At 44.0% G+C, this 12138-nt stretch overlaps 1 protein-coding gene and 1 long non-coding RNA gene across 2 annotated transcripts in view; both read left to right on the forward strand.

Annotated features, from left to right (window-relative positions):
• The first annotated feature begins 6841 nt into the window (after positions 1 to 6841).
• On the forward strand, positions 6842 to 9074 carry LOC135521634 (uncharacterized). The gene is made up of 3 exons (XR_010452597.1): positions 6842 to 7020; positions 7930 to 7969; positions 8860 to 9074. It is a non-coding gene; the product is annotated as an uncharacterized LOC135521634 (long non-coding RNA).
• A 2364-nt stretch (positions 9075 to 11438) lies between these two features.
• Positions 11439 to 12138, forward strand: part of LOC135521504 (zinc finger protein 501-like) — a 30110-nt gene continuing 29410 nt past the window's right edge. The window contains exon 1 of the mRNA XM_064947306.1: positions 11439 to 11986. Within this exon, the coding sequence (XP_064803378.1) occupies positions 11662 to 11986 (325 nt within the window). The 5' untranslated portion in view covers positions 11439 to 11661. The remainder of the gene's footprint in view (positions 11987 to 12138) is intronic.

The following is a 12138-nucleotide window of genomic DNA, read 5'->3' on the forward strand; positions in this document are numbered from 1 at the left end:
GCAATAAAACTGGTCTTTTTTAGACTAGTTGAGTATCTGGAGCATCAGCATTTGTGGGTTCGATTACAGGCTCAAAATGTCCAGAAACAAAAAACGTTCTTATGGAACTCGTCAGTCCATTCTTGTTCTGGGAAATTAAGGCTATTCCATGTGAGAAATTGCCAAGAAGCTGAAGATATCGTACAATGCTGTGAACTACTCCCTTCAGAGAAAAGCGCAAACTGGCTCTAACCAGTGTTGGATTCAGGGTAAACTTTGAACACTGAAATATTAAAGACATGATATATCAGACACAGAGTATATAGAGGAGTGAGAACTGTAGAAAGAGAGTGGCTGTGGAATGTGCTGGTTGGACGGGAGAGAATCACAAAATTGTGATAAATGATACGAGAGGACATCTGTGGATTATGCGAAAGAGGGGTTGAGGTCAGATCCCTTGAAGGGAGAAATAATGGTTTATTATCCTATTACCAGAAGATGTAAGGATTGGAGAGAAGGAGGAGTCTCCAAAGTGGGGTATATAAACTTTTTGTCTGAATTACAGCTGTAAAGACCATTTGGGAATAATTAAACTTGGTTAAGCTTCTCTGGTGTCCGTGAGTTATTTACTCTGAAAAATTTAAACCTAACAGCAGAATAGAAAGAGGAGTGGGAGGCCCCGGTGCACAACTGAGCAAGAGGACAAGTACATTATAGTGTCTAGTTTGAGAAACAGACACCTCACAAGTCAACTCCGGGATGCTGGCCTTCTAGGCAGAGTTGCAAAGAAAAATACATATTTATGTCCAGTGTCTGTGTTGTTTTGCCCATCTTAATCTTTTATTTTTATTGGCCAGTCTGAGATATGGCTTTTTCTTTGCAGCATCTCGGAGTCGCCTCTTTAATGTTGACGTTGAGACTGGTGTTTTGAGTGTACTATTTAATGAAGCTGTCAGTTGAGCACTTTTCTTTCAAAAACAAGGACATTTCTAAGTGACCCCAAACTTTTGAACGGTAGTGTAACTTATAAATGCCTCAAATATTTCAACTGTATTACCCCATCAGAAACCAAAACATAACCAAAACATTGCATAACTCCACTGTGTAGTCTCGAAACCTGGTTAAACTATCATTATGACATCATGCATGGCCAGTCCTTGTATTACGACAAGATGTCTGAACCTCTTGACGAGGTCGCTAGATTTTGGGTTACGGTTGCTACAATAGCTTTCTCTATGAATTTGAGAATGGTAACAATTCCTCAGAAAAATCTGCAGTTGAAACAATAACAAAGCTGTAATTCCACCACTGTTTTGGTAATAAGATGATGAGGCTGGAAAAATGTAACTACTCTCAAATTCATAGACAGACCTATGGATGCAAGGACTGACCATCCATGATATCAACATTATAGTTTTAACCATGTTGAGGCTACAGTGTTGGTTTACATTGTTTCTAAATATAGGAGTGAAAAAAATATTATTGTGGGTTCCGATGGGGTACAACAGTTGAGCTACTATACTGTGATGGTCTCCACACCTTGTTATTATACTAGCTCCACTACTAATACCACTACTATACTATGGTCTCCACACCTTGTTATTGTACTAGCTCCACTACTAGTACCACTACTATACCGTGATGGTCTCAGCACCTTGTTATTGTACTAGCTCCACTGCTATACTATGATGGACTCCACACCCTGTTATTGTACTAGCTCCACTACTATTCTATGATGGTCTCCACACCTTGTTAAGGTAGTAGCTCCACTACTACACTATGATGGTCTCCACACCTTGTTATTGTACTAGTACCACTACTAGCTCCACTACTATATTATGATGGTCTCCACACCTTGTTATTGTACTCGCTCCACCACTAGCTCCACTTCTATACTATGATGGTCTCCACACCTTGTTTTTGTACTAGCTCCACTACTCGTACCACTACTATACTATGATGGTCTCCACACCTTGTTATTGTACTAGTACCACTACTAGCTCCACTGCTATACTATGATGGTCTCCACCTTGTTATTGTACTAGCTCCACTACTATACTATGATGGTCTCCACACCTTGTTATTGTACTCGCTCCACTACTAGCTCCACTTCTATACTATGATGGTCTCCACACCTTGTTATTGTACTAGCTCCACTACTATACTATGATGGTCTCCCCACCTTGGTATTGTTCTAGTACCAATACTAGCTCCTCTGCTATACTATGATGGTCTCCACACGTTGTTATTGTACTAGCTCCACCACTATCCTATGATGGTCTCCACACTTTGGTATTGTACTAGTACCACTACTAGCTCCACTACTGTACTATGATAGTCTCCACACCTTGTTATTGCACTAGCTCCACTACTAGTACCCCTACTATACTATGATGGTCTCCACACCTTGTTATTGTACTAGCTCCACTCGTAGTACCACTACTATACTATGTGGGTCTCCCACATCTCTGCTTATGTTATGTTCTGTGGCTTTGCTGTTCAATTTCTTGACTGCCCCTGTAAGACAAACACATTTAGTTATATAAAACACTCAGTACACCGTCTCACCTCACACTGTATTGGAGCAGCAGCAGCTGACTTGATCGTTGATGCTAATCAGCATGTTTTGAATCAGAGTAAATAGAGCCGACGACAACTTTCAAAAGGAAGGGTTCAACTGAAAACGATGGTGACAAGTTTGGATCCGACAACAAGTTAAAAATGTTAACCTGTTAGGAAGGTTGTTAGGGATAGGGGGCAGCATTTTCACTTTGGATGAATTGCGTGCCCATAGTGAACTGCCTCCTACTCTGTCCCATATGTTAATATATGCATATTAATATTACTATTGGATAGAAAACACTGAAGTTTCTAAAACTGTTTGAATTATGTCTGTGAGTATAACAGAACTCATAGGGCAGGCAAACTTCCAAACAGGAAGTGTAAACTCTGGGGCTGGTTGGTTTTCAACTCATTGCCTATTCACATCCAAATCCAAGATATGGATCTGGTTCCTACGCCTTCCACTGGATGTTAACAGTCGGTAGAACATGGAATGAAGCCTCTAGTGTGATGTGGGACTGGATGGCAGTTATTTGAGTCACTGGTCAGGCAGAATTCCATTTCCTGGTTACGCAGATGTAGTCATGATATCGCCTGCGTTCCATTACATTTACATTTACATTTAAGTCATTTAGCAGACGCTCTTATCCAGAGCGACTTACAAATTGGTGAATTCACCTTCTGACATCAGTGGAACAGCCACTTTACAATAGTGCATCTAAATCATTTAAGGGGGGTGAGAAGGATTGCTTTATCCTATCCTAGGTATTCCTTGAAGAGGTGGGGTTTCAGGTGTCTCCGGAAGGTGGTGATTGACTCCGCTGTCCTGGCGTCGTGAGGGAGTTTGTTCCACCATTGGGGGGCCAGAGCAGCGAACAGTTTTGACTGGGCTGAGCGGGAACTGTACTTCCTCAGTGGTAGGGAGGCGAGCAGGCCAGAGGTGGATGAACGCAGTGCCCTTGTTTGGGTGTAGGGCCTGATCAGAGCCTGGAGGTACTGCGGTGCCGTTCCCCTCACAGCTCCGTAGGCAAGCACCATGGTCTTGTAGCGGATGCGAGCTTCAACTGGAAGCCAGTGGAGAGAGCGGAGGAGCGGAGTGACGTGAGAGAACTTGGGAAGGTTGAACACCAGATGGGCTGCGGCATTCTGGATGAGTTGTAGGGGTTTAATGGCACAGGCAGGGAGCCCAGCCAACAGCGAGTTGCAGTAATCCAGACGGGAGATGACAAGTGCCTGGATTAGGACCTGCGCCGCTTCCTGTGTGAGGCAGGGGCGTACTCTGCGGATGTTGTAGAGCATGAACCTACAGGAACGGGCCACCGCCTTGATGTTAGTTGAGAACGACAGGGTGTTGTCCAGGATCACGCCAAGGTTCTTAGCGCTCTGGGAGGAGGAAACAATGGAGTTGTCAACCGTGATGGCGAGATCATGGAACGGGCAGTCCTTCCCGGGAGGAAGAGCAGCTCCGTCTTGCCGAGGTTCAGCTTGAGGTGGTGATCCGTCATCCACACTGATATGTCTGCCAGACATGCAGAGATGCGATTCGCCACCTGGTCATCAGAAGGGGGAAAGGAGAAGATTAATTGTGTGTCGTCTGCATAGCAATGATAGGAGAGACCATGTGAGGTTATGACAGAGCCAAGTGACTTGGTGTATAGCGAGAATAGGAGAGGGCCTAGAACAGAGCCCTGGGGGACACCAGTGGTGAGAGCGCGTGGCGAGGAGACAGATTCTCGCCACGCCACCTGGTAGGAGCGACCTGTCAGGTAGGACGCAATCCAAGCGTGGGCCGCACCGGAGATGCCCAACTCGGAGAGGGTGGAGAGGAGGATCTGATGGTTCACAGTGTCGAAGGCAGCCGATAGGTCTAGAAGGATGAGAGCAGAGGAGAGAGAGTTAGCTTTAGCAGTGCGAAGCGCCTCCGTGATACAGAGAAGAGCAGTCTCAGTTGAATGACTAGTCTTGAAACCTGACTGATTTGGATCAAGAAGGTCATTCTGAGAGAGATAGCGGGAGAGCTGGCCAAGGACGGCACGTTCAAGAGTTTTGGAGAGAAAAGAAAGAAGGGATACTGGTCTGTAGTTGTTGACATCGGAGGGATCGAGTGTAGGTTTTTTCAGAAGGGGTGCAACTCTCGCTCTCTTGAAGACGGAAGGGACGTAGCCAGCGGTCAGGGATGAGTTGATGAGCGAGGTGAGGTAAGGGAGAAGGTCTCCGGAAATGGTCTGGAGAAGAGAGGAGGGGATAGGGTCAAGCGGGCAGGTTGTTGGGCGGCCGGCCGTCACTCACAAGAAGCGAGATTTCATCTGGAGAGAGAGGGGAGAAAGAGGTCAGAGCACAGGGTAGGGCAGTGTGAGCAGAACCAGCGGTGTCGTTTGACTTAGCAAACGAGGATCGGATGTCGTCGACCTTCTTTTCAAAATGGTTGACGAAGTCATCTGCAGAGAGGGAGGAGGGGGGAGGGGGAGGAGGATTCAGGAGGGAGGAGAAGGTGGCAAAGAGCTTCCTAGGTTTAAAGGCTGATGCTTGGAATTTAGAGTGGTAGAAAGTGGCTTTAGCAGCAGAGACAGAGTAGGAAAATGTAGAGAGGAGGGAGTGAAAGGATGCCAGGTCCGCAGGGAGGCGAGTTTTCCTCCATTTCCGCTCGGCTGCCCGGAGCCCTGTTCTGTGAGCTCGCAATGAGTCGTCGAGCCACGGAGCGGGAGGGGAGGACCGAGCCGGCCTGGAGGATAGGGGACATAGAGAGTCAAAGGATGCAGAAAGGGAAGAGAGGAGGGTTGAGGAGGTAGAATCAGGAGATAGGTTGGAGAAGGTTTGAGCAGAGGGAAGAGATGATAGGATGGAAGAGGAGAGAGTAGCGGGGGAGAAAGAGCGAAGGTTGGGACGGCGCGATACCATCCGAGTAGGGGCAGTGTGGGAAGTGTTGGATGAGAGCGAGAGGGAAAAGGATACAAGGTAGTGGTCGGAGACTTGGAGGGGAGTTGCAATGAGGTTAGTGGAAGAACAGCATCTAGTAAAGATGAGGTCGAGCGTATTGCCTGCCTTGTGAGTAGGGGGGAAGGTGAGAGGGTGAGGTCAAAAGAGGAGAGGAGTGGAAAGAAGGAGGCAGAGAGGAATGAGTCAAAGGTAGACGTGGGGAGGTTAAAGTCGCCCAGGACTGTGAGAGGTGAGCCGTCCTCAGGAAAGGAGCTTATCAAGGCATCAAGCTCATTGATGAACTCTCCGAGGGAACCTGGAGGGCGATAAATGATAAGGATGTTAAGCTTGAAAGGGCTGGTAACTGTGACAGCATGGAATTCAAAGGAGGCGATAGACAGATGGGTAAGGGGAGAAAGAGAGAATGACCACTTGGGAGAGATGAGGATCCCGGTGCCACCACCCCGCTGACCAGAAGCTCTCGGGGTGTGCGAGAACACGTGGGCGGACGAAGAGAGAGCAGTAGGAGTAGCAGTGTTGTCTGTGGTGATCCATGTTTCCGTCAGTGCCAAGAAGTCGAGGGACTGGAGGGAGGCATAGGCTGAGATGAACTCTGCCTTGTTGGCCGCAGATCGGCAGTTCCAGAGGCTACCGGAGACCTGGAACTCCACGTGGGTCGTGCGCGCTGGGACCACCAGATTAGGGTGGCCGCGGCCACGCGGTGTGGAGCGTTTGTATGGTCTGTGCAGAGAGGAGAGAACAGGGATAGATAGACACATAGTTGACAGGCTACAGAAGAGGCTACGCTAATGCAAAGGAGATTGGAATGACAAGTGGACTACACTTATCGAATGTTCAGAACGTTAAGCTTACGTAGCAAGAATCTTATTGACTAAAATGATTGAAATGATACAGTACTGCTGGAGTAGGCTAGCTGGCAGTGGCTACGTTGTTGACACTACACGAATCAAGTCGTTCCGTCGAGTGTAATAGTTTCTACAGTGCTGCTATTCGGGGGCTAGCTGGCTAGCTAGCAGTGTTGATTACGTAACGTTACGTTAAAAGAACGACAATAGCTGGCTAGCTAACCTAGAAAATCGCTCCAGACTACACAATTGTCTTAGATACAAAGACGGCTATGTAGCTAGCTAGCTACGATCAAACAAATCAAACCGTTGTACTGTAATGAAGTGAAATGAAAATGTGATACTACCTGTGGAGCGAGGCGGAATGTTGACCAGGTTGTTGAAGTTCAATTCGGAAGACGTTGGCTAGCTGTAGACTCTGTAGACAAACGAATGCTCCGGTTGGAACGTTACTGGATATATATAATAATAACATCCTAAAGATTGATTCTCTACTTAGTGTGACCAGTTTATTCGACCTGGAATATGACTTTTTGTCCGAGTTCGTCTGGACCAGCGCCAGCTTTTGGACATGTGAACTAAACCTGCAAGCAAAAGTAGCTAATTGGATACTAGTAATGGACATTATGGAACAAAACAACAATTTATTCCGGAACTAGGATTCCTTGCGCTGCATTCTGATGAAAGATCATCAAAGGTAAGGGAATATTTATGATGTAATTTCTGTTGACTCCAACATGGCGGAGAAATATTGTGTGCCTCTGAGCACCGTCTCAGATTATAGCATGGTAGGCTTTTTTCGTAACGTTTAAAAACAATCTGACACAGCGGTTGCATTAAGAACCAGTATATCTTTAATTATATGTAAAACATGTTTCTTTCGTCAAAGTTTATGATGAGTATATCTGTTATCTGAAGTAGCTCTCTGTAATTACTCCGGATATTTTGGAGGCATTTCTGAACATGGCGCCAATGTAAACCGAGATGTGGATATACATATGCATATTATCGAAACATAAATGTATTGTGTAACATGATGTCATATGAGTGTCATCGGATGAAGATTATCAAAGGTTAGTGATTAATTTTACCTCTAATTCTGCGTTTGTGACTATCTTTTTTGCTGGGAAAAATGGCTGTGTTTTTTGGGATTTGGTGGTGATCTAACATAAATATATTTTGTGTTTTCGCTGTAAAACATTTAAAAAATCAGACACGATGGGTAGATTAAATAGATGTTTATCCTTCATTTGCTGTATTGGACTTGTTAATGTGTGAAAGTTAAATATTTCAAAAAAATATTTTTGAATTTCCAGCGCTGCCTTTGTGTTCAAAGATATCTTGAAATGTGATATTAGGCCTGTATGGCAGTACTGTTACTGTATGGCAGTACTGTTACTGTATGGCAGTACTGTTACTGTATGGCAGTACTGTATTGGCTAGTGCTTTCTCCAATATGTTCTTCTATTTTACATTACATTGTATGTCGATGCCATTTATCTTTCAATATATATATATATATATATATATATATATATATATATATATATATATAAATGCTTTCAAGACTGTTTTCTTTTTTTCTCTTCCTTTGAAATTCTTATAGGACAGAACATGGAAACAATGCAATTGGGATCAAGAAGAAGGTACAGATATGTTGTAGGACAGCTGCATTTGAAGTGTACATTTAACCTACATAGCAGTCAATACAAACTGAAATCTAGCAGCATACAAATGTGTGCAAATTTATCTTTTCAGATCTTCTCAGAAATTAATCAAGTCCATGGAATGGATATAGATACAAAGATAATTCAAGGACTATCAGAGGTAGAGAGGCGAGGCAGGGGTGAAAGACAGTACAGAAGAGGGATTTGTTCTTATTCCTTCCCTTTCTCTAATGTATTTTATAATAAAATTGGCAAGATCTTTGCTTTACATTACTAGGACTGGAGACCACAGCAGTGATTCTGCTCTTGCCCTACTTATGTACCTCGGGGTGGCAGGGTAGCCAAGTGGTTAGAGTGTTGGAATAGTAACCGAAAGGTTGCAAGTTCAAATCCCCGAGTTGACAAGGTAGAAATCTGTCATTCGGCCCCTGAACAGGGAGTTAACCCACTGTCCCTAGGCCGTCATTGAAAATAAGAATTTGTTCTTAATTGAACTGCCTAGTAAAAAAAAAGACTACCTGAGTGGCCTTTATGTCCATGACAAGGTATGCCTATGCACAAATCATCTGTTTCGTCATAAACATAGGTGTGCATGCTTATATTACATTTAAGTCATTTAGCAGACGCTCTTATCCAGAGCGACTTACAAATTGGTGAATTCACCTTCTGACATCCAGTGGAACAGCCACTTTACAATAGTGCATCTAAATCATTTAAGGGGGGGGGGTGAGAAGGATTACTTTATCCTATCCTAGGTATTCCTTGAAGAGGTGGGGTTTCAGGTGTCTCCGGAAGGTGGTGATTGACTACTACAGCTGAACATATTTTATGTTAATTGTATTAATCCTTTCTTACTTTTGTTGACATAGATTTCAACGCTCTTCACTGCACATCGGCGGAAGCCCATTTCACCATGAGAGTGAAATCCCGCTGGCCTTTGATGGGGAGAACATCCACACCCTCGAGGACGTCCCCATGGGACTCGGGCTCTGCTAGGGCTGAATCTCCACTAGGATTCTCTGCCTCTAACCCTATTACAGGGGCTGAGTCACTGGCTTACTGATGCTTTTTCATGCCGTCCCTAGGAGGGGTGCGTCACTTGAGTGGGTTGAGTCACTGATGTGATCTTCCTGTCTGGGTTGGCGCCCACCCTTGGGTTGTGCCGTTGCGGAGAACTTTGTGGGCTATACTCGGCCTTGTCTCAGGATGATAAGTTGGTGGTGTGGGGGCTGTGCTTTGGCAAAGTGGGTGGGGTTATATCCCTCCTGTTTGGCCCTGTCCGGGGGTATCATCGGATGGGGCCAGAGTGTCTCCTGATCCCTCCTGTCTTGTGAATTAAATAAAAGGTTACTTTAAAAAAATTAAATAAAACATAATTCATTCAGAAAGTTCAGACCCCTTCCATTTTTCCACATTTTGTTACGTTACAGCTTTATCTTAAAATTGATTTAAAAAAAATAGAATCCTCATTAATCTACACAATAATGAAAAAGTGAAAACAGGTAAATAACAGAAATACCTTATTTACATAAGAATTCAGGCCCTTTGCTATGAGACTCAAAATTGCTTTCAGGTGCATCTTGTTTCCATTAATCATCCTTGAGATGTATCTACAACTTGTTTGGAGTCCACCTGGGGTAAATTCAATTGATTGGACATGATTTGGAAGGCACACACCTGTCTATATAAGGTCCAGAGTTGACAGTGCATGTCAGAGTAAAAACCAAGCAATGAGGTCGAAGGAATTGTCCGTAGAGCTCCGAGACAGGATCGTGTCAAGACACAGATCTGGAGAAGGGTACCAAAAAAATAATTATGCAGCATTGAAGGTCCCCAAGAACACAGTGGCCTCCATCATTCTTAAATGGAATACTCTTCCTAGAGCTGGTCACCCAGCCAAACTGAGCAATCGGGGGAGAAGGGTCTTGGTCAGGAAGGTGACCAAGGACATGATGGTCACTCTGACAGAGCTCCAGAGTTCCTCTGTGGAGATGGGAGAACCTTCCAGAAGGACAACCATCCTGCAGCACTCCACCAATCAGGCCTTTATGGTAGAGGCCAGACGGAAGCACATGACAGCCCGCTTGTAGTTTGCCAAAAGGCACCTAAAGGACTCTCAGATCATGAGAAACAAGATTCTCTGGTCTTATTAAACCAAGATTGAACTCTTTGACCTGAATGTCAAGCGTCACGTCTGGCGTAAACTGGCACCCTCCCTACGGTGAAGCATGGTGGTGGCAGCATTATGCTGTGGGGATGTTTTTCAGCAGCAGGGACTGGGATACTAGTCAGGACTGAGGGAAAGATGGACGGAGCAAAGCAAAGTACAGAGAGATCCTTGATGTAAACCTGCTCCAGAACGCTCAGGACCTCCGACTGGGGCAAAGGTTCACCTTCCAACAGGATAACAACCCTAAGCACACAGCCAAGACAACGCAGGAGTGGCTTCGGGACATGTCTCAGAATAACCTTGAGTGTCCCAGCCAGACCACGGGCTTGAATTCGATCGAACATCTCTGGAGAGATCTGAAACTAGCTGTGTAGCAAAGCTCCCCATCCAACCTGACAGAGCTTGAGAGGATCTGCAGAGCAGAATGGTAGAAACTCCCTAAATACAGGTGTGCGGAGAATGTAGCGTCATACCCATGAAGACACAAGGCTGTAATCGCTGCCAAAAGGTGTTTCAAAGGGTCTGAAAACTTATGTAGATGTTCAGTTTATTATATTAATAAATTAGCAAACAAAAATATTACATGTTTTTGCTTTGTCATTATGGGGTATTGTCAAGTGAGTATTTACAAGAAAAAATATGTTAGAATAAGGCTGTAACGTAACAAAATGTGGAAAACGTGAAGGGGTCTGAATGCTTTCTGAATGCATTGTGTTGTTACACCATATAGGAGCAGTATAGACCAAGTCTGTTCATTATATACATCAACATGATGTATTGTTACACCATGTAGGAGCAGTATAGACCTAGCCTGTTAATTATATACATCTACATGATGTATTGTTACACCATGTAGGAGCAGTATAGACCAAGTCTGTTCATTATATACATCTACATGATGTATTGTTACACCATGTAGGAGCAGTATAGACCTACTCTGTTTATTATTATTTACATCTACATGATGTATTGTTACACCATGTAGGAGCAGAATAGACCAACATTAGCTAGCTACTTATTTAGATTTAGTATGACTTAAATGAAACTGGCTTAAATATTCTGTAGTAAAAAAAACATTTTTTATTTCCACTAATCAATAAACACATTCAGGTCTTTGTATGTCTCAGTATAATAGTATTATTTAATTAAATAAATTTAAAATCATCTTTGTCTGAAAATGATCCTCAACTGCGTTTCCCCTCCAATCAGCAGACGGCGATGTGCGTCTTTCAGGCGTGACGTATAATCTAGTGGACGGTTCTTCAGAAACAGCTCTTCAACCACCTCGGTAGCTTGCTAGCTAACATAGCCGAAAGATCCAAGCTATTTATTCGATATCGGTGTATATTAGTTACTGTGTTTTAGACACACTGCTGTCGTATCTACTTGTTAACCTATTTAATTTAATATTACATTATTTTGTATTAGTCAGCTATAGTAGCTGGCTAGTTATGTTAGCACTAGCCTAGTTGCTAATGCTAGTTAGCTAACATCCCCGAACATGAGTTCACTCAACTACTCGTCTCCTGTTAAAGAAGAGGGGTTCTGCTGGACGGAGGAAGAAGCTCTGGGGCTGAACATTGTCGTGAAAGAGGAGGATGTGACAGTAAAACAAGAAGTAGAGGTTGAGGCTGTTACAGTGAAAGAAGAAGAGAAAGATGTTTCAGTGAAAGAAGAGGAAGACTCGTTCAGAGTGAAAGAGGAGGATGTTACAGTAAAAGAAGAGGAGAAAGAGGATGCATGTTTTGGAGTGAAAGATGAGGAGGGGGAATTGACTGTCACATTGAAAGATGAAGTCGAGGAGATGGGAGATAGGATTAACACTAGTAAGTACCGCCTTAAATGTGTTTTTAACTTTGGATATTCAATACCTCTTCAACAGAGGGCCCAAGGATGATGACTGATATGTCTAGAATCAGACAACGTAGAGAACAAGCTACCCCTTGTTTTCTCCGTTCCGTTTCCCAAAAGTGACTTA

This window comes from Oncorhynchus masou, chromosome 4, assembly GCF_036934945.1.
Source record: "Oncorhynchus masou masou isolate Uvic2021 chromosome 4, UVic_Omas_1.1, whole genome shotgun sequence".
NCBI classification, from domain to species: domain Eukaryota; kingdom Metazoa; phylum Chordata; class Actinopteri; order Salmoniformes; family Salmonidae; genus Oncorhynchus; species Oncorhynchus masou.